Here is a 24,168-nt window from a genome sequence, read left to right on the forward strand (position 1 = left end):
TTCGTCAGATTTATCTTTTATTGTGCACCATACGTGTAATATCAGCCCGAATTGTATGGAATTTTGCATATACACCCAAATTAGGCCTGAAAATAAGTATCCCAAATTTGATCGAAATCGCTGCAGATATAGCTATAGCTTCCATATATACTGTTCATCCGATTTGTTATTTTTTCCCTCCGCAGCCGTAATATGCACTCTGTAACAACAATATTTGGGGAAATATATCAAAAACAGCTCAGAAATATTCTTTCCAAATTTTATAGAGATCGGTTCAGATTTGGATATAGCTCCCATATATAACTTCGTCCTATTTAACTTTGATTGTGCACCAAACGTCTAATATTTGTCCAAATGGGATGAAATTTGGCACTTACGACCGAATTGAGTCTAAAAGCTGGTATGCCAAATTTAGTGAAGATCGGTTCAGATATAGCTATAGCTCCCATACATACTGTTCATCCGATTTCAAATTAATTGTGCACCAAACGTCTAATATTTGCCCAAATGGGATGGAATTTGGCACATGCGATCGAATTGAGTCTAGAAGGTAGTATTTGGTGAAGATCGGTTCAGATATAGCTATAGGTACCATATATATTGTTCATCCGATTTGTTATATTTGTTACCCACAGCCGTAATATGCACTCCGTAACAACGATATTCAGGGAAATATATCAAATACAGCTTAGAAATATCTTTGCCAAATTTTATCGAGATCGATTCCGATTTGGATATAGCCGCAATATATATCATTATCCGATTTCAAGTTAATTGTGTATGTGTTAATTGTGGGCAATACAAGCCCCAATTTTGTTTGTTTTTTTTTTTTTTTTCAATTTTGTAAATTTTATATTTTTATCCTGAACCACTGTATTATCCCCATCTGCTCTATTAACATTTTGCATTGCAGCCAATACCGCCAAGAGCATGAATACCTAAAAATATATAACTCAACAATTTGGCAGACTAATTTGTCATTTTAAAATACAGATTTGCCACAAGTTGGAAAACTTAACTTAAATCTCCCTTGCCCATCTACCATCAAGCTTTACACCCTTCAACAAAGCAATTCTGCTTAAATATGGTAACACTTAAGTTCTCTTTTTGCATAAACGAACCGAACGATTCCAGTCAGCGACTGGAATAATTTTCTTGATTTTAGTTATGTCTTCTGGTCAAGGCAAACTGTCTTCATAATGTCTAAGGTAGTGTTGGCTCCATTTTTTGGAGAGCGAGAACGAGGATGAAGTCGAAGAGCCCATAAGCAAACTAGGGAATCCCTTGCCACTACAATTCCGAAATTCAACTACAAATCCAAAACGGAACGGAAGAAACGCCAACACCAAAGCACAACTAAATTATACCTTTATTGATGATATTACTCTCTGGCCGTCGTCGTCGTACGTACCGTTGCCTAGCCAGCCAGCTAGCAGCCTGCCGTTTGGACCATTTTGACCGGTCTTGTGGTGGAAACGTTCGTTCGTAGCTGTAGTAGTTATTTTTAATCTGTCGGTACTTCTTCTTTTGTTTATGTTGCTGTTGTTGTTGTTGCATTTAGTTTCATGCAATTCTGTTTTTTTTTTTTTGGTTCATGGCATTCATTGCCAGGCTGCCGTGGCCACTGCTGGCCCGTTGAAAGGCGTTTTTGCTTCTCCACTTACATTTGTCGACCAGAGGTATTGACCTGCAATTGATACCAATCTTCTGCAATCCATTATGTTTTGGGCCAAAACTTTAGCTTTCATGTCTCATTATTGGCAATTTTAGGAGTAAGTGCATCAATGCATCACCACCAGCACCACTAGCACCACCGCCACAAATATCAGCAGCAACAACAACAACACCAACCACAACAAATACTCCACTAGTACAATTGAGGTAATATCAAAAGTTTCTTCTAAAGTGTTCGCATGATATGTTGGAGGTTTTGTTATTGTTGTTATTGCTCTTTCATATTCCTCAGTTAGCTTTGGTTGCATCTTGCGGTTTTTCTCTTCCTACTTTGTATAGCTTAGCGAAGGTATTACATGTACTCGTATGTATGACTTGTTGTATGTTGTGCCTGCTGCATGTGAATTCTTGAGTGATCCTTATGACGGATTTTGGCACTGATGATAGAGCAATCTCCCGAATCATAGAACATGCATCTTCGTTTAGATTGGGAGTTTTTTTGTTGTTATTAGTGTAACATAAAAAACGAACGTTTGAAACGGTATCATTTTTTTGCAGGAGGAAATTTTCCCATAAGTTCAATTAGTCAAAATGGGAAGAGATCTTGAGATTGAAGATGGCTGTTTTACTGAGATTATACCCTTCAAAAGCTTAGGTTTTATATACTCAAATAGTCCATTAAAAGTTAATGTCAACAAACTACCTTCTGAATTTTGAGCAGGTTCAAAATAATTAGATATTCCTTAAACATTAATATATGAGAAGAATCTTAAAAAAGTTTCAACAATTGTGGTAAAGCTACGAGGCGTGGGCCGCTAAAACTCATATTCAATCAGATTTCTGGTTGAGAGAAACATTTAGATATTCCAAGTTTGAAAACAATCGACAATGGGATGCTTATTCCACTTTTATGAGCGTTTTGTTATTCAATATTTTAAACCCTTTGTGGGAGAGGTACCAGAAGGAGTGGGCCGACTTCTACCATATTTACAACGGATCTCTACCTGATAAAAATATCGGGATTTGTGAAATTTGAAGAGAATCGGGTACTTATTTTGTATTCCAGATGAGATTAAATTATTCAATTTTGTCCCATTGTGTGGGAGGTACCCGAAGGAGTGGTCCGGTATATCCCATCTTCACACTGTTTTTAAAAATATTGAGATATGTGAAATTTGAACACAATAGGACTCATATTTCACATTGTATAAAAGTTAAAATTATTCCAAACTTTTTGAACCTTTGTCGGAGATATACTTAATGGAGCAGGCAGAAAATGAACAAGTTTCACAATTGGGCTAGCATTGACAAAAATATTGGAGAAAATATTCGGATCGGTCCTCTTTTTAGTATAGTCCTCATATAAGGGTATTATGTATTATAATATTATGATATATCAAATTGGGATCAAATCAGGTACTTCCTTCGAGAGTTATCGTACGCTTGCTGCGTACGGCCGAACAACCCTAGATCGGCTCCAAATATCCTGAAACCGATTTGGTCCAAGGAGACACGTAATATGGGTTAGTCTGGTGATGTGAAAGTAGGTACGATTGCCAAACGTTGATTAGAACACCCTTTATTGGCTAATGGTTATTTCAATTTTTTCGAACTAAATTTTCAAAAAAAAAAAAAATTAAAAAAATTCGTATAATTTTCCCACGGAATCCTTTCAAATTCGGTATTTGAATTTTTTTGGGGATCTACCATTTTTAGCAGAATAAAAACTTGATATTTGGTCTATATTCTGTGGTAGAACTTTGCTCATCCTGTAGGGTATACTTAATTTTCTTTTTCCATTTGCAACACCTCGAAATATTCGGCGGAGAGAGGATGATTATAAAAAGTTGTGATTAAAATTTAATCGATTTAATGGTTCCGTCTTTCAAAAATCAACAGACAGTTCGATTTATTTCACATAAACCTATTGATTTTGGCACAATAGTTGGTTTTTTATCCAGAATGATTGGTATTGAAAATCGTCCCACGTCAAGGCATAGACCCCATGTAACGAGAACAACTTATATATTAAAAACTGATTGACTGATCGAGAATCAACACCCAGACGAAACGGCTGAAGCTAGAATCTTGAAATTTTGCACGAGAGTCAGTCTTGGTGCGTAGGTATGTGACAAGACTTCGTTTTTCGGAAATTAGTACTAAGTAAAGGTATTTAATACCTAAGTAAAAAGTGTAAAAAAATGTGCTTACAATTGAATACTTTGTATACGACAAACCGAATAAGTTATAATTTGGAGTAATTTAGAGAGAGAGAATCACTGATGTAGTAGTGCAGGATAGATTTAACAAGCGTTTTTGAAAATTCCAACTTTGAGCGTACGAAAAGTACTAAAATATACCAAAAAAATAAATTTTTTTACAAACGAAATTAGCTAAAATTCTTAAATTTGGAATTAGATTCACTGGAGTGAAGAATATATGTATCAAAGGTTTTTTGGCGGTGGATGTTTGAAAATGCCTCCTATATCTGTACAAAAAGTACTACATGTGTAATTAGGTGAAGAGATAGGGCTGGAATCTTCACATTTTATATTGAGGTCTCTGGTGGTATCTAGAATTGAGATATGGACGTGGTTTTGGAAATGCGTACTATAATTGTACAAGAAGTACTAAATAACACTAAATTTAGCATTCGGTGAAGGAATAGAGCTGAAATCCTTAAATTTGCTACGGATGTAACTTTTGTCTGCCTGTGGTTGAGATCTGGTGGAGGTTTTGCAAATGCGTACTATAATTGTTCGAAAAGTACTAAATTATACACAGCGAAATATTATTGTCAATATTAAATCGAATTCGGAGATGGGTAACATCGGTCTACACCTTCTGGTTCCTCCTCCGAAAATGTCAAAATGTTGAAAAGAAATTATTTACCTCATAGAAAGGAAAAGGATCATTCGAAACTTTGCAAATACCAATATCTCTTATCATTTCTAGATCATGTGCGTAAATGGACAATATCAGTCCCCTCCATCAAGTACCTCTGCCCCAAAGGGCCAACATTTTCAGAGAAAATGGTTTCGTTCATAGAAAGAGAAAAGACAATTCGATTTTGTGCAAACTTGGCAAATATTTTTGTCAGTGCTAGGTCAGGTGCGAAAATGGACAATATTGGTACACCCCATCCAGTACCTCTCCCACAAAGGTTCAAAACTTGGAATAATTATAACTCTTATAAAATATGAAATAACAGAGCGATTTCTTCGATTCGATTACACATCCCAACATTTCAACGAAGACAATGTTCGAAGATGAAATATATCGGTCCAATCCCTTTGGTACCTCCCCCACAACGGGTCAAAATTTTTGAATAACAGCGAAGTTCATAAAACGCGAAATACTTCTACTAACACAGGATCTGGTGAGAAGATGGAATATATCGGTTCACTCCTTCTGGTATATTCTACAAAACAGGGTCAAAATTTTACCTCCCCCAAACACCCCAAATAAATGGTAAACATTTTTAATAAATGAGTAAAAATATTGTTCACTATCAGATATAAGTTGTGGGTATACATCTGTCGGCAAAACACACTGATACATTTTAAATTGTTTAAATATTATTGGAGAATTTTGCTTGAAAATATAATGTTTCTCATAATGGATTTCAGGCTACGTCGATGGCTGAAGGTACATATATATTAGTCGAAGTACCGACTGAATCTTTTTAATATCGTTTCAAATTACGAAAATTAATTCAAAGTCCATATAATCTTTCTCCACACACACACACACTCCGTCCGGTGTCTCAGCGTGAACATAATCAACTATGATCGTTTTTCAATAACTAATTGAATTTGACATTTATACTCACCTTCCACTTGGTGTGCCCAGACAGATGTACAAAGTGATTGATTTCTCATTAAATATTTATTATTTAATTGTTTTAAATGTTTTTTTCTTAATGTTAATTTATTTCTTTTTTTTATACCCTACAACACTATGTGTTGGGGGTATTATAAGTTTGATTGGGCCAAAAATTATGTAACACCTCGAAATATTGGTTTCCCACATAGGAAAGTATATATGGATCTTCCTAGCTCGCCGAGCTGAGTCGATCTAGCTATGTATGTCCGTCCGTCCGTCTGTCCGTCTGTCCGTCTGTCCGTCTGTCCATGTTAATTTGTAATCACTCTACAGGTCGCAATTATGGCCCGATCTTCACGAAATTTAGAATGGAGGTGGGGCTAGGGTCAGAATAGAACCCTATTTCTTTTGGAGATGATCGCATAATATTTAGGAGTCGAAATGGACCAAAAACTGAAAAAAATTCGGATTTTGCAGTAGCTATACAGGTCGCAATTATAGACCAATCGACGCGGAACTTCGCTTGTAGCTAGAGTTTAGGGCGGGGAAGAAGCCTACCAATTTGGGTGGTCATCGGATAATATTTAGCGGGTAAAATAGACCATATCTTTTGTGTTGAAAAAATTCAAAATTTTTCATTAAACCGCGAATATTTTAAATCCCGGCTAAATCTCAAAGCCATGACAAGGTTACTCCTGATCTTAACATTGATGTTAACATCCAACAAAACGGATATATAGCAAAATATGTGCGATATTTATGTCTATCAAAGAAGATATGCTTGAAAGATCTCTTATATATCGAGAACGGCTGAACTGATTTCGACTGTTCTCATTAATTCAGAATGGCCTCTTGGCAGGAAAGAAAAAACGTCTAAAAAAATCGCATAAAATATCTCTCTTAAGATGAAAATATTGATTTTGTAAAATTTTCTCATATTTTTTCAATTTTGTCATATTTTTGGCATATTTTTATTTTGAATTAAACATTTGGTAATATTTCTACAGCTAACAAAACTAAGTAGTTAGGATATCAGGATATCATATACAGATCGCATTTATGGCCCGATCCTTACGAAATTTTGCATGGGGATAATATGAGGGTCAGAATAGATGCCTACTCTTTTTGGAGATGATCGCTTTATATTTAGTGGTTGAAATGGACCAAAAAACTGCAAAATTGTCAGCAGGTCGTAATTATCGCCCGATCCTCACGCACATTTGAATGGGGGTTACCGGACATTGCAAAAGCCAAGCAGTTTCGGATGGCCATCCAAAAATATTCAATGTGTGAAATAGTTTGCCAACATTTGTAGACTAAATACGAAAATGTCCATTCCAGTGACTTTTTGGAGAATTCACAAATACCGGAAAGACGCACTCGTTGAAGAATATAGTCAAATGGCTGTATCTCATATAGATGCGTTTCAGTCAAAAACCAATAATAAATGGTTATCTTTTGCCACTTCTGAGAGACTATGGGTCTTTGGGAAATATTGGTTCTAGATCTAGGAAGACCATTTACGTGCAACATCTACCAATAAATTGGAAATGAGCACATTAGTTTAAGTTGCTATTATTCGAAAATTAGAGAACGAAACCTGATGGCTTTCTTTTATTATTTGTCACAATATCTTGTGCAATTCTTTCGAGTATCTCGCCTATATGAACTGTATCATTTATTATAGTGTTGTAGGGTATTCAACGGTCGGCCCCGCTCGACTGTAGCCTTTGCTTACTTGTTTTTTTTTGTTTTTGTTTTTCTATTATAAACAAATATCACTTAACTGACACATTTCAAATAAGTTATCAAAATGAGACAACACCAATTACCCATACACTAAAAATTACATTTACACACACACACACACAATTGCACTTACATACAATTTAATTCATAATTCAATCGATTATACTTATATACATTTACCACTTTATGCGCATTTAACTTAATATATACAGGGTGGGATAAACAAAAACTACAACCAAGTCAAAAGCCATAATTTTTACTTTTTATACCCTACAACACTATGTGTTGGGGGTATTATAAGTTTGATTGGGCCAGAATTTATGTAACACCTCGAAATATTGGTTTCCCATATAGGAAAGTATATATGGATCTTCCTAGCTCGCCGAGCTGAGTCGATCTAGCTATGTATGTCCGTCCGTCCGTCTGTCCGTCTGTCCATGTTAATTTGTAATCACGCTACAGGTCGCAATTATGGCCCGATCTTCACGAAATTTAGAATGTAGGTGGGGTTAAGGTCAGAATAGAACCCTATTTCTTTGGGAGATGATCGCATAATATTTAGGGGTTGAAATGGACCAAAAACTGAAAAAATTCCTGATTTTGCAGTTGCTCTACAGGTCGCAATTATAGACCAATCGACGCGGAATTTCGTATGTAGCTAGAGTTTAGGGCGGGGAAGAAGCCTACCAATTTGGGTGGTCATCGGATAATATTTAGCGGGTAAAATAGACCATATCTTTTGTGTTGAAAAAAAATCAAAATTTTTCATTAAACCGCGAATATTTTAAATCCCGGCGAAATCAAAAGCCATGACAAGGTTACCTCTGATCTTTACATTGATGTTAACATCCAACAAATCGGATATATAGCAAAATATGTGCGATATATATGTCTATCAAAGAAGATATGCTTGAAAGATCTCTTATATGTCGAGAACGGCTGAACTGATTTCGACAGTTCTCATTAATTCAGAATGGCCTCTTCGCAGGAAAGAAAAAACGCCTAAAAAATCGCATAAAAATATCTCTCTAAAGATGAAAATATTGATTTTGTAATATTTTCTCATATTTTTTCAATTTTGTCATATTTTTGGCATATTTTCATTTTGAATTAAACATTTGGTAATATTTCTACAGCTAACAAAGCTAAGTAGTTAGGATATCAGGATATCATATACAGATCGCATTTATGGCCCGATCCTTATGAAATTTTGCATGGGGATAAGATGAGGGTCAGAATAGAAGCCTACTCTTTTTGGAGATAATCGCCATATATTTAGAGGTTGAAATGGACCAAAAACTGAAAAATTTTCGGCAAGTCGTAATTATCGCCCGATCCTCACGCACATTTGAATGGAGGTTACCGGACATTGCAAAAAGCCAAGCAGTTTTGGATGGCCATCCAAAAATATTCAATGTGTGAAATGGCTTGCCAACTTTTGTAGACAAAATACGAAAATGTCCATTCCAGCGATTTTTGGAGAATTCACAAATACAGGAAAGACACACTACTGACTATTTCATTAACGCTGATTTCGTTGAAGAATATAGTCAAATGTCTGTATCTCATATAGATGCGTTTCAGTCAAAAACCAATAATAAATGTTAATCTTTTGCCACTTCTGAGAGATTATAGGTCTTTGGGAAATATTGGGTCCAGATCTAGGAAGACCATTTACGTGCAACATCTGCCAATAAATTGGATATGAGCAAATTGGTTTAAGTTGCTATTATTCGAAAATTAGAGAACAAACCCGATGGTTTTCTTTTATTATTTGTCACAATATCTTGTGGAATTCTTTCGAGTATATGGCCTATATAAACTGTATCATTTATTATAGTGTTGTAGGGTATTCAACGGTCGGCCCCGCTCGACTGTAGCCCTTGCTTACTTGTTTTTAATTTTATTGAATGAAAGCAAACAAGTTAAAAACATTTAGTTAGCAAACAAGTTAAAAACATTTAGGCCGGGCCGAGCTTTTAATACCCTCCACCTAGGGAAACACTAGAACCAATTATGACCCACAAATACCAATTTTAAGACATATTCGTGGAAAAATATTGCAAAAATCTTTAAAATACCGAATATCGGGAGGTATATAAATTCAATATTTAGCCAACGGAACTAGAACCTATTATGACCAACAAATTCCAATTTTTAGACCAATCCGTGACAAATTAGACAAATGTGACAAAAACCATCAAAATACCGCATATAGGGAGATACAGTTATATGAAGGCTACACCAAAGCATGGACCTATACATACAATGTTTCGCCACACGAACTAGGACCAATTATGACCTACAAATACCCATTTTCAGACAAATCCGTGAAAAAATGTGACAAAAACCATCAAAATACCGAATATCGGGAGGTACCGTTATATGGGGGCTATACCAAAACGTGGACCTATGCTCGAACGTATTATGACCAACAAATACCAATTTTTAGACAAACCCATTCAAAAATGTGGCAAAAATCATCAAAATACCGAATTTCGGGAAGTACCGGTATATGTGGGCTATACCAAAGCGTGGACCTATACATACAATGTTTCGCCAATTTTCAGACAAATCCGTGAAAAGTGTGGTAAAAATCATCAAAATACCGAATATCGGGATGTAGTGTTATATGGGGACTATACCAAAACGTGGACCGATATTTTCAATATCAATCATCGTAAACACAATACAAATTATTCTGCTAAATTTTGACGCTCTACGTCAAATAATGTGGCCTGTATAGTGATTTCAACAGACGGACAGACAGACAGACGGACATCGTTAAATCGTCTTAGAATTTTATCCTGATTATGGGGTCTACGACGGATATTTAGGGATGTTACAAACGCAATGACAAAGTTAATATATCCTTCTTTCAATGGTGGAGGGTATAAAAATATCGGAAATAGCATTAAATTTTAGAATAAGTTTAGATTTGTTCGAATTGGTCACCTTTGGCACGAATTATGGCCTTCAAAAGGCCACACCGTCATACGCTACCCGAATGTTGCTCTGCGTTATTTTGGCCCATTCCCGGCGAAGCCCTTGCTTGAGGTGGTCGACACTTTAGAATTTTTTCGTGCCAACATTGCTTTCCAAAATACTTTAGACACAATAGTCCAACGGATTGGTATCCGATGATTTTGGTGGCCATTGTGCGCTGGAAATGAAGCGAGTAACCTCATTTTGTAACCATTCTTGGGTGGCGCGTGCTAAGTGCGATGGTGCAGAGTCCTGTTGGAATTTCCCAAGTCTGCGGTCAAAATGTTTGCATGCCCAAGGGTTTAATACAACCTCTAGAATAATTTCGCGATAATATTTGGTATTTATTCTGATGCCACGTTCGATTAATACGAGCGGAGAGCGACCATCGGCTGTTATGGCGGCCCTTATCATCACCATGGCCGGCGCTTGAGTTCTGAGTTTGAGTGGCCACCCGAAGGTGCACATTTTCAGCTGACCTCTTTGGCAAGCAGTCTGTTTACAAACTGCTGGACCACGAATGTTTTCTCATCAGAGAATCCCAACTTCGGCATTTCACCACTTTCGGCTAAGCGAAGCAACTCTATCGCTCTTTTGAGTCCATGTTCTTTCAGTTGCGGTGTAAGTTCTTGCACTTTTTGGAATTTCAATGGCTTTACCCCGAGCTCATTTTTCAATATTTGCCGAATGGAATATTGCGATATGTTCAGCTCACGAGTCATTTCGTCGGCCACTGCGACGTGGGATTCGATCAAGTCGCTTCTTTGCTATTCGAACCATTTCTGCTGATGTTGCTGTTTTCTTCCGTCCTTTTCCTTGATGTCGGGCTACCCTACCAGTATCACGGTAACGAGCAATGATACGAGACACAAAAGAGTTATTCACATTTAAATGTTGGAGGTCTCTAACGATAGTCACTTGTGGTTTTCCAGCCAAATATAAAGAAATCACCCTATCACGCTTGAATACCATCACGAAGAACTTTTTTTCGGGAAAATTCTCACCAAAATGCTTTTGTACGCTTGTAAACAATATAATAAGCTGTCACTGGAATAATTTTAACAGATGTCGGACGAGTGGCTTAGAAACGACAGCAGTCTGAAATTGGTTGCAGTTTTTCAGCTCACCCTGTACATTTACTACTTCATGCGCATTTTACTTAATATATAAACGTAATTAATAATCTACAGTTAATTAATAAATTTATTTACTTAAGACAGTTTAACATAATTAACTGGGTTGTTTTCGTTTCGTTTATTTTTTCTTTTGTGACTTGGCTTGGTTACATTACGTCACAACTACGTTTTAATATTTATACATAAATGTGTAATTTTACAAAGCAAATAAAAAGTGTAGTGTTTTTACAATAATTTCTTGCTAAATTTGTGCAATGTTTTATTTATTAGACTGGATTGAACTTTTTCACAGTTTTGTTTTAATTTTTATACCCTACACCACATAGTGGTAAGGGTATTATGTCTTTGTGCATTTGTTTGTAACATGGAGAAGGAGACGAGATAGACCCATAGTTACTTTTGAGAACCTTCATAGAATCACTTTCTGAGTCGATTTATGCATGTCCGTCCGTCTGTCCGTCCGTCCGTCCGTCCGTCCGTCCGTCCGTCTGTCCATGTATTCTTGTGAACAAAATGCAGGTCGCATTTATTATCCGATTGAGATGAAATTTTCCAAACAATATTTTTTTGGCCCAAGGACGAACCCTATTGAAATTGGTGAGAATCGGATCAAATTTAGATATAGCTCCCATATATATCTTCATCCGATTTCGGGTTAAATGAGCACCAAATGTCCACTATCAGTCCAAATTGACTGAATTTTGGCACACCCAACCGAGTTCGGCCTAGAAGCAAGTATATCAAATTTGGAGAAAATCGGTTCAGATATAGCTATAGCTCCCATATATATCTTTCATCCGATTTGATCTTTAAGTCCCTCACAGTCCTACTATGCTCTCCACAACCGTGATATTTGGTACCAGGTATTAGATGGAGCACAGAAATAGCTGTTTTAAATTTTATCGAAATCGGTTCAGATTTGGATATAGCTCCCATATATATCTTCATCCGATTTTGGGTTAATTGACCACCAAATGGCCAATATCAGCCCAAATGGCCCGAATTTTGGCACATGTGACCGAGATTAGCCTTAAAGCAAATACCACAAATTTGGAGAAAATCGGTTCAGAAACAGCTATAGCTCCCATATATATGTTTTATCCGATTTGGTGTTTAAGCCTCTCACATTCGTAATATGCACTCCACAAGAATGATATTTGGTACCTGATATAAGATACAACCCAGAAATAGCTGTTTGTAATTTTATCGAAATCGGTTCAGATTTGGATATAGCTCCCATATATATCTTCATCCGATTTCGGGTTAATTGTGCACCAAATGGCCGATATAAGTCCAAATGGACTGAATTTTAGTACATCGGACCAAATTCAGCCTAGAAGCAAGTATATCAATTTTAGTGAAAATCGGTTCAGATATAGATATAGCAACCATATATATGTTTCATCCGATTTAGTGTTTTAGTCCCATACATTCGTAATATTCACTCCACAACCGTGATATTTGGTACCAGGTATTAGATGGAGCACAGGAATAGCTGTTTTAAATTTTATCAAAATCGGTTCAGATTTGGATATAGCTCCCATATATATCTTCATCCGATTTAGGGTTAAATGTGCACTAAATGGTCAATATCAGCCCAAATCACCTGAATTTTCGTACATAAGACCGAATTCAGTCTAGAAGCTAATACGTAAAATTTGGAGAAACCCGGCTCAGAGATAGCTATAGTTCGTAAAATGCACGATAGAATTAGATAGATTTTGATTTTGTACCAAATATCTCATAGAGCTCTGAAATGCCCTGTATAAACCTTTTTACGAGAGCTCTACTAAATATGCATAGTGGTGTAGGGTATCATATAGTCGGCCCCGCCCGACTTTTGAGCTTTCCTTACTGGTTTATAATCTTGTTGTTTTTCGTTTTCTTGTTTCGATTTCGTTTGATTTTTTTTCGTATGAAAAAAACGGCGGGGCGTATTCATTCATTCAGGGGGGACGATGTGTTAAATTTAACAACAAATACCATTTATTTAATTGCATTTCTGTAGCTGTTGTTTACATTTCAAATTTACAAATAACATTTTATTTACACAAAATTAAATGTGAAATAAATAGTTTTCTCTACAATTGACAAATTGCTTAATACGATTTGAAGTGTACTTTTTTTTTGAAGAAATAAAGGTTAATCTTATAAATAATGATGAGATATTTGTGCTGGATCAAATTTGAAATTGATAGGCGGCAATTAAACAATGTGGCATGGCATAAGAAATACTGAATTCTATTTGTAATGGGTGCATTACTTTCAAAACAATATTGACTTCAAAGCAAAATAACTGCGAAAACCGATTGGAATAAAATTATAGGTAATGTTTCGAAAATTACCACCGGTAATTGTATTGGAAACGGGGGGATTCACCGAAACTGAAGTCGAATCGGTTGGAAAATGTGGCTGAAGGCCTAAAATGTTTCAAATCAGACAGCATGGTGATGGTCAGGATAAATGCCAAATATTATCGCAAAAATATTCTGAAGGGTGTATTAAAGCCTTAGGCACGCAAACATTTTGGCCGCAGATTTTGGACATTCCAACAGGACTCAACAATGGTACTAATTTCACAACTTTTAGTACACTTATAGTTCAAATTTTCAAAAAACCAACATAGAACAACATGCACAATTTCTAATTTTAGCTTCAGCTGTTTCGCCAGGACGTTGTTGAATAATAATATAGAATTTTTCCAAAATTGTAAGCGTTCCGAAAGGATATATATGTAGATATCTACAACTTAAAGGAAATCTAAGATTATTTTCGTCTTTTGATTATTAACAAGTGAAAAAGCAACAAGTTCCATTCACCATTTGGAAATAATTTGGAAATTAAAAAAAAAATAAATATAAATAAATTAAAATCTTAAAAATACTTTGTAAAATGAGTTACCGTTATTTTGGGCTCTGTACGAAGACGTGGACCTGCAATGTTTTGCCACAGGCTGTAGTACCCTTTACGAAGTGCAAATACGAAATGTTAACAATTCCGGTGAATAATGTAGCTAAAATTATCACAATACCGAATATAGGGTCGTACCGATATTTAGAGGCTATACGAAGACTTGCTTAGATAATTTTCTGTCACAGGCTGTAGTTCTCATTACGAACTTGAAATACGAAATTTGAAACAATTCCGGTGAATAATGTCGCTAAAATCATGAAAATGCCGCATACAGAGGATTTTCTATGAAACAATTCCGGTGAATAATTTCGCTGAAATCAGCAAAATACCGAATATAGGGAGGTACCCTTATATGGGAGCTATACGAAGACGTGGACCTGCCACAGCCAATTTTCTGTCACAGGCTGTAGTACCCATAACGAACTATTAAAGAATTTGAAATAATTCCGGTGAACAAACAAATTCCAAAATATCAAAATACCGAATATATACAAAAAGTCCTGCAGACCAAACACACAGTTGAGTAAAATGTTATCAACCTACTTCATTTCGTTCGGAAGCTAGAGTGATTTCCTCAGACGGACGATCAGGCAGACGGACGGTCATCGTTAAATCGACATGGAAATTTATGCTGATAAAGAATATACTTGGTGGGGTCTAAAATGTATGTTTCGGGGTGTTACAAACGGGATGACGAACTTAATATACCCTCTTCTTGTGTGGGGATAAGCTAGAAAAAGTTGGCAGATTTTTGTCGTTTTTACCCGTGACTTCAACCGACTTAAAATTTATTTTTTTTTTTTTTTTGTAATTTGACATTTTGATCGTAATCAATCGAACTAATTCTAAACATGATAAAAATATTACTATATGGTAAGTTGGAACCAACGCAAGCAAACATGTGGAACCCCGCACTTGGCACAACATTCGTAATTTTGTACCAATGAGATGTTAAATCAAATTCAGCCAAAGGTGCTGGATGACGAGGTTATGACCCTAACTCTTGATACCGATATAGGGGGCTTCTATTGAAATGTTGATCTCCTGTCAAACATGGTGAATCCATGAAATCTCTAACTGCCTAATTACTTACCATTGAAACCTTCTTGTTATGGTATGAAATGGGAGATGATACCATTTTGTGGTTCTATGTTGGAACTTTAGACTTTATGACCTCTGAGAACATGAACTATCATTTGGAAAAGAGGGCATATTAAATTTGTCATCCCGATTGTAACACCTCTAAATATTCGTCGTAGACCCCATAAAGTATATTTTCTCCTGATCGTCATAAAATTCTAAATCGATTTAAAGATGTCCGTCTCTCCGTCTGTCTGTTGAATTTACAATACAGTCCACATTTTTATACCCTACACCACAAGGTGGTCAGGGTATTATATCTTTGTAACGTGCAAAAGGCAGACGAGATAGACCCAGATTTCCTTTTGATGATCTGCATAGAATCACATTCTGAGTCGATTTATGTATGTCCGTCCGTCCGTCCGTCTGTCCATGTATTTTTGTAAACAAAGTACAGTTCGCATTTATTTCCCTATCCAGATGAAATTTTGCACAAATCATTTGTTTGGCCCGAGGACGAACCCTATTGAAATTGGAGATAATCGGTCAAAATTTAGATATAGCTCCCATATATATCTTCATCTGATTTGTCTCTTTTTGTGCAGCAAACGTGTAATATCAGCGCGAGTATTATGGAATTTTGCACATACAACCAAATTAGGCCTGAAAATAAGTACGCTAAATTTGATCGAAATCGGTTCAGATATATCTATAGTTCCCATATATATTGTTCCTCCGATTTGTTATATTTGTCCTTCGCAGCCGTAATATGCACTCTGTAACAACAATAATTGGGGAAATATATCGAATACAGCTCAGAAATACCTTTGCTAAATTTTATCTATATATAACCTCGTCCGATTTGGCTTTTATTGCGCATCAAACGTGTAATATTAGCCCAAATGGGATGGAATTTGGCACATACGACCTAGAAGCTAGTATGTTAAATTTGGTGAAAATTGGTTCAGATATAGCTATAGCTCTCATATATATTTTTAATCCAATTTGTTATTTTTGTCCTCCGCGGCCGTAATATGCACTCCGTAACAAATTTGATCGTAATCGGTTCAGATTTAGATATAGCTCCCATATATATCCTTATCCGATTTCAAGTTTATTGTGCACCAAATGGATAATACAAGCCCGTATAGAAAATATACAAATGCTTCGGCATATTTAGTCCTTTGAACTTTAAATTATAATTTTAATCATAGCGTGTATGATTTAATTCTCCCATAAAAACATTAAATTGTTATGTGAAGCTCTACTAAATATGCAAAGTGGTGTAGGGTATCATGAAGTCGGCGCCGACCGACTTTAAAACTTTCTTTACTGGTTGGGATTTACATAGAGCTTTGAAATTTGCTGCAACAGTTGTGTTGTGACTATTGAGAATGAGGTATATCGTTCCACGTTTTCGTTTTGCGCCCATAAAACGATACCTTCCAATATTCGGTATTTTGATAATTTTATGCAATTATTTTCATAATATTTGTTTGAATATGTCATTTGGAGTTTGTATTGGGTTTTATCAACTATGAGACAACATTTTTAATATAGATCCATGTCTTCCGATTGCCCAATAAAACCTCCATACATTCGGTATTTTTACGATTAAGGTTTTCGTTTTTATATTCCCCCATATATATTAGTTCCACCCTCTTTATGGAATTTTGAAAACTTTAATGTTTTTTTATCTAATGGTGGAGGGTATTGAAAGTTCGGTCTGGCTTTGCTTTTAATATTTTTCGACTCTTAGTGTCCAAATGGTAACTACTTATTTCAGGTGAGATGCTCTCGTAAGACTAATGGGAAAATAATTTGTTAGTAGTTGCAATTGCAAACATTTGGTTAGAAAACCCATTATTTCGTAATGAACGTGGTAAATACATGTATCAAATTTTCGCTGGGAAGTTTTGGTCAAAAAAGAACAACGCACAGAGTGTAAGCTACTCAGAATTCGATTTTCTCCAGCAAATGTCCCATGTGCCCCATTGATTTCCAGAATAAAGATGGGATTCAGTAGTAAATATATCGATACTGTGGAAGCGGCGTTTCCGACTACTTTGTAAAAACCCAATTCTTTTAAATTTCTGTTGGATGACTATTATTGATAGTTGTCTTTAAGAAAATATTAAATAACTACTGTACCGTTTACACGATATGAGCCGTTTTTCCTCCCTTAGGTATTATATTTTTTTTTCGAATTTTAGGGATAAAAAATAATTTTATTGTAATGGTTATAATTTTAGTTATTTTTTATATTAGCACCATTGTTGAAAGTATGACCTATAGCGATTCGTCTTTTTTTAGTTCCTATATACAATTATGGCCCAGAAAATATTAAATTTCACCCATTTTTCTAGCACAATTTAGGGACAGCTTACGCACTTACCTTTTGGAATTACTAGAACTTGACATTTTTTCACAAACCCAAGAAATAAAGTCCATTTAATTCAATCGCAAAAAATAAAACAAACTCAAAAATTTTCAATAAACAATTACAAATTACATTTTTTTTATTTCATAAAATATATATAAACTTTTTTTTCTTTTTTTCATATATAAAAAAAGAAAAGAGAAAATAACATAACTTAAATAGTTTGTGTTCAAAATTTTTAAATATAAGGTAAGGAGGCTTTTAAAAAATAAATGTTGTTGCACTGGTGTTGTTTTGATTGCAAGAGGGGGGTATTATTTATAAAAAATATGGACTAAAGTTACACCTAATTAAATAAATTTTAAAAATTTAATTTCCAGTTCATCTTTAAGATGAATAAAAGAGAAAAGAAGAAAAAAAGAAGACTTTTTGAAATAAATTGCCACAATTTTAAAAAGGATTTTGTTCTAAAAGCTAATAGCTAAAAGTATGTGTGTTTTTTGGTATAATTGTGCAAAGTAGAGTTATAAAAAATAATTAAAATAATAATATAAAAAATAAAAACAAACAAAAAATTAAAAATTATTTTTTTTAGCTAAGAAAAAACATTTGTAGAGTATTTATAAATTTTTTTACACACATTTATTTATAGCTATTTATGGATTTTTTTTTAAATTTATTTTTACATCTTAAGGAATATTTTTCTTTAAATACACAATTTTATTTAAGTTAAATTTATATATATTTTTTGTTTGTTTTTGTTTTCTTTTTATTATTTTTAATTTATTAATTTACAAATATTAAGTATAATTAAGTGCCTGGTCACTATTTAAATATATATAGAATTTTTTTATTTATATAATGCGCCTTCGGTTTGTTTGTTTTGAATATTTACTTATACTAAAATATTTATATATTTTTTCTTAATTTTTTTAATTTTTACAAATTATATATTTTATACAGTTTGGACATTTTGGTTTTTTTTATTTATTTATATCTACAAAACAAATGCAATACGTTACACGTATCTTTTTTTTTAACTGAGGGGACTTGCTTGTTGTTGTTGTTTTTTGTGTCTTTTTGTTTAGTAATTAAAACCAAGATATGTTTATTTTGAAGCCATGAAAAATACATTATTTTTTTAAATTTAAAAAAAAAAATTAATTAAAAAATTTAAAAAAATTAAATTTTAAAAATGAAAAATTTTGAAAAATATTTGAGCATTCAGAATTTGAGACTATGGGATTGTAAGTTGGGAGGAGTTACAATTTGGAAATGATCCAGGAACCTGCCACAATTGGAAATTTGAAATTTTTAAAGTTAAATTTTTTTAATTTCATATTCGAATTCTTTGGAGATCTACCCTCCCCCACTTCAAAATATCCCTGCATTTTTTTAATTGAGTCTTTTTTTGAGCTTTTTTGAAAAATGGGCTTTGAAACTTCATAAAAAAAAAAATATTTATAAAAAAATATTAAAACAATGACTTCCTTGAGATTCCTAAAAAATATTTTTTAAATATAAAAAATAAATTAAATTATTGAAAAATTATTTACAAAAGTTTTTTGGAGAAAATAAAAATTTCATCTATGCTTTTTACAATTTTTAGCTATTTTTTAAAAATTTTGAGATTTTTTTTAAGAATTTTTTTTTTGTATTTTTTTTTCAATTATTTTTTTTTTTTTAATTTCAATATTTTATTTTCACACCCTATATGGAAAAAAAATTAAGGAAAATTCAAAATTTTTTCGCTACTACTTGACATCCACAATAAGAGGAACTTCACTGATATCGATAAAATTTGGTGGCGTTTCAGAGCCAAGGGTTATGGAGGTGGTGCTGGTACTGCTGGTGGTAGTGTTGAGCAACTCTTCCTTGGCTTTAATACTTACAGCATGCACGGTTTTGCCAGGTGAGGGGGATTTTCTTGAAGTTTTTGTTGTTGTTGTTGTTGCTGTTGTAACTCCCGGTGACAAGGCCGCTGTTGTCGTTGTCGTTGTTGTTGTTATTTTCATTTCTCTATTCGTTGCAGTGACTGTGGAAAACAACGATGACGTTGAGGCCGAGGTATTGGAGGTACAGGACGATCCACCCGATGACAAGGCCGAGGCCACAACATCTTTGGCAAAACTTGTAAACTCATGCTCATCCATTGCACTCTGACAGTTGGCCATTAAGGCAATGCGCTGTTGTTGCTGTTGCAGACACTGATTGGCATTAACAGCTGCCGCGGCCATCATCATGGCAGCATCGCAATAATTTGTTAGCATGGCCGTACTGGAGGCAGCCGCCGCAGCGGCATATGTCGTCGAATTGGCCATTAAAGCGGATTGGGTTAATTGATGATGATAATCATTGCCAAAAAATGTTGGGCCATAATTAACGGCAACACCACTGCCGCCGCCACCACCACCAGACCCCACATTCTCAGGGGCCGCCGCAACAGATGTTGTTGGTGGGGGTGTTGTTGCAACTGTGGTTGTGACCCCACTGCTACTAACACTACTAACGCTGCTGTTGCTGCTACTACCACTACTGCCCACATTGCCCGCCCCACCACCTTCACCCTGGCCATTGGCCGAAGTTTCCAAACTTGTTTCCATCTCAGCAATACTCTGGTCGTTCATGGCACCACTCAGATTGCTGCTGCCAAAATCACTGGAGCTGCTTACATTCAAAGCTGCTGCCGCCGTTGCTGCTGCAAAACTGCTGTACACCCCAGCATGTTGCATCGGATGCTGATGCTGGTGGTGGTGATGATGATGATGAAGTGGATGATGGTTATGAGCATGATTATGCTGTTGCTGATGATGTCCATATTGTTGCTGATGCTGTTGTTGTTGCTGCTGATGATAATGCTGCTGCTGCTGATGATGATGATGTTGGTGTTGTTGTTGTGTAGTTGCAACTGCCGCTGCAACAGCCGCCGCCGCCGTGGATGATCATGTCGTTGTCAATTGTCTCCACATTGTGTGTCACATCGATGGTAAATAAGGCCAGGAGAAACTATTGCCGGACAACAGCATGTCGCGTATCAATGTCTCGATGGGTGTTTTACCGACTAGACGCACAAAAAATAATTGCTCGATGACCTGCAAGGGGAAATAGAGGGGAGAAAAGAAGAAGAGAAAAGAGAAATTAATGAAGGTTTTTATGGAAAGAGAATAAAAAAGTAAAATTTTTTCTGAAAGGACAAGCCGAGCAACAAACAAGGTCTTAACAAAAATTTCTCTGAGGACCAATGAAAACTCGGATTTTAAATTAAATTTTGAAATAGATAATTTAATTTTAAATAAATAACTTTTAAGGTCCAAAAAACGCAGATTTATATAAAAAGTCAAGAACAACCTGACATGGATTTGTAAATCAAAAAAAAAAAAAAAAACTGAGGACGAACCTATCAAATATGGCATATTTTATGAAGGACCCAAAGTCGTGTTTATTCGAAAAATATTTTTTTCAGAAATTTCCGTGAGTTTTTTTAAGAATAACTTCAAAGGACCCACAGACATGGAATTAAAAAAACGTGTCTTTAAGATTTCCTAAACCCCAACCTCGTGCGAAAGAGCGACTGCAAAATCAGGTCAATTTTTCAGATTTTGTCCATTTCAACCCATAAATATTTCGAGATCCTTAACCCCAAAAATAGGCTTCTCTTCTCTCCCTAACCCTAACTCCAAGCGAAATTTTATGGGAATTGATCTATAATTGCGACCATGTCTAGATCGACTGAGCTCGGCGAGATAGGAAGCCCCTTATATAAAATCATGGATCTAGGTCAAATATTTCAAGGTGTTACACATTTTTCGAACGTTTCAAATGTTTTTTTTTTTTTTTTAAAGCGAGCAAACGTAGACTTTTATACCGCACCACGCTAAGCCTTGTCGATCTGGTCATGTGTGTCGATCTGTCTATGTTAATTTGTAGTCACACTACAGGTCACAATTATAGTCCGATCCTCACGAAATTTTGAACGGATTTAAGGTTAGGAGATGCTCGCTAAATATTTGAAATGGACAAAAAACAGAAAAAAAATCCTGATTTTATTTGGTAACAATTATGGACAAATCGACACCAAATTTCGGATAAGGTTAAAGTTTCGGACAGTGCAAGAGCAAGAGCCTTTTGGATGTTCACCGGATTATACTTAGCGGGTAAAACGGACCACAACTTTTTTTGCGAAATTTCTATACCCTCAGCCATATTTGATACAGTAAAAATGTGACTCATCGAAATAACGATTTTAGACCCTAGGTCCCATTGGACCAAATCCGTTTTAGGAAATTTGGAGCCGATCTAGAGGTTTCCATAAGTCCCTCAGTCTGTCTACCCGGCTGGTGGGCACGAAAACTCTCGAAAGGAGTATCCGGTTTGATCCAAGCTTGGGGCATTGTAAATGTCAAAATTAGATTTAAAATTAGATCGAGTTCGGAAATGGGCACGATCGGTCTTCTCCTTATGATAACTCTCCCACATAAGGTTAAAATTGGCAAAGAAAATAATTTGGTGCATGGAACCAGAAAGAGTCGTCCAATTTGGTGCAAATCCCAATATTTATATAAATGCTATTTCAGGTGCGAAAATTGTCAATATCGACCTACTTTACTAAGTACCTCCCACACAAAGGATTAAGATTTTGAATAATCATGAAGCTCATAAAACGAAAAATGAGTATCCGATTTTTTTCAAACTCAGTACATCCCAATATTTCTATCAACACAAGATCTGGTGTGAAGATGGAATGTGTCAGAGTACCCCTTCTGGTATCTCCCTCACAACAGGCAAAAATTTTGAATAATTATATCTCACACAAAATGCAAAATAATCATTCGATTCTCTTTAAATTTTACACCTTCCATTATTTCTACTTGCACAAGATCCAGTGCGAATTATTGTAACTATCTATCTACTCCTTCTAGGTCCTCCCCCATAAATGGGACGAAATTTTGAATAATCTCGAAGCTCATGCTACGCGAAACGGTCATCCGATTATTTTCAAACTCGGCACACCCTAGTATTTTTATCAACACAACATCTGGTGTGAAGATGGAATTTTTTGGTCTTCTCTTCTGGCACCTCCAGCCACAACAGGTCAAAATTTTGAATATGCATGAAACTCATAAAACGCGAAATGAGCATCAGATTACTTTCAAACTTGGCACATCCCAATATTTCTGCCAATACAATACTTGGCGTGAATATGGAATATATAGGTTCACTTCTTCTGGCACCTCCCCCACAACGGGTTAAAATTTTGAATATGAATGAAGCTGATAAAATGCGAAATGAGCTTCCGATTACTTTCAAACTTGGCACATACCAATATTTCTGCTGGCACAAGACCTGGCGTGAAGATGGATTATATCGGTCCACCCTTTCTGGTACTTCCACCACAAGGGGTCAAATTTTTGAATACCCATGTAACTCATAAAATGAGAAATTAACATCCGATTCCACTCAGATTTGGCACATCTCAATATTTCTGCCAATACAATACTTGGCGTGAATATGGAATATATAGGTTCACTTCTTCTGGCACCTCCCCCACAACGGGTCAAAATTTTGAATATGAATGAAGCTGATAAAATGCGAAATGAGCTTCCGATTACTTTCAAACTTGGCACATACCAATATTACTGCTAGCACAAGACCCAGCGTGAAGCTGGGATATATTAGTCCTCTCCTTCTGGTACCTCCCCCACAAGGGGTCAAATTTTTGAATACCCATGTAACTCATAAAATGAGAAATTAACATCCGATTTCATTCAGATTTGGCACATCTGAAAATTTCCATCAACACAAGATCTGTTATAAATATGGTAGAGATCGGACTATTTCTTCTGGTACTTTTCCCCCATAGGTTTAAGATTTTGAAAAAAAAAAAAAAAAACAAAACGCTCAAAGAATACGAAATAAACATCCAACTCTCTTCAGATTCCACACAAACAAAAAATTTTGCTAACACAGGATCTGCTGTGACCCAAAGGGGGTCAACATATTCAATATCTTTCTCTGTCAAAACTTGCGAAACAAGTCAGCGATACAACTTTAGCTATATTTAAATATTTCTCCAAACCAGAAACCTGAGATGAATATGGAATTTATGATACCATACCAAAATTTTTATCTGTATTAGTTGAAGTACGAAAATGAAATACTTCTGTCGATTATTCCTGGTGCCTCAAGCACATTTTAACATTTTCTAAAAGCTATCACATACCGCATAAAAAGATAAGGAAGGAAGTAACCAATAAGGTCCAAACCTGGCACATCACAATATTTATATCATATTTATATATCATATAATGTTAGGTCCTTCAGATCGTGAATATTTGCTTTTAAATACATATTGGAGACAATTCAGATCGTGGATTTTTTTCTTGTTTTCTAAGAATATTTTGTTAAGCACTTCAATAAAAAATATTT

At 35.3% G+C, this 24,168-nt stretch overlaps 2 protein-coding genes across 2 annotated transcripts in view; both read right to left on the minus strand.

Annotated features, from left to right (window-relative positions):
- Nucleotides 1–18,615: 18,615 nt before the first annotated feature.
- Nucleotides 18,616–20,474, minus strand: LOC101894908 (integumentary mucin C.1). Its single transcript, XM_005179604.4, has one exon. The coding sequence runs from the start codon at nucleotides 20,472–20,474 to the stop codon at nucleotides 19,497–19,499; it is 978 nt and encodes a 325-aa protein (XP_005179661.3). The 3' UTR covers nucleotides 18,616–19,496.
- A 220-nt stretch (nucleotides 20,475–20,694) lies between these two features.
- The window catches only part of LOC101894421 (steroid receptor seven-up, isoforms B/C), a 59,305-nt gene continuing 55,831 nt past the window's right edge, over nucleotides 20,695–24,168 (minus strand). The window contains exon 5 of the mRNA XM_005179601.4: nucleotides 20,695–20,834. Within this exon, the coding sequence (XP_005179658.2) occupies nucleotides 20,718–20,834 (117 nt within the window). The 3' untranslated portion in view covers nucleotides 20,695–20,717. The remainder of the gene's footprint in view (nucleotides 20,835–24,168) is intronic.

This window comes from Musca domestica, unplaced genomic scaffold (genome assembly GCF_030504385.1).
Source record: "Musca domestica strain aabys unplaced genomic scaffold, Musca_domestica.polishedcontigs.V.1.1 59, whole genome shotgun sequence".
NCBI classification, from domain to species: domain Eukaryota; kingdom Metazoa; phylum Arthropoda; class Insecta; order Diptera; family Muscidae; genus Musca; species Musca domestica.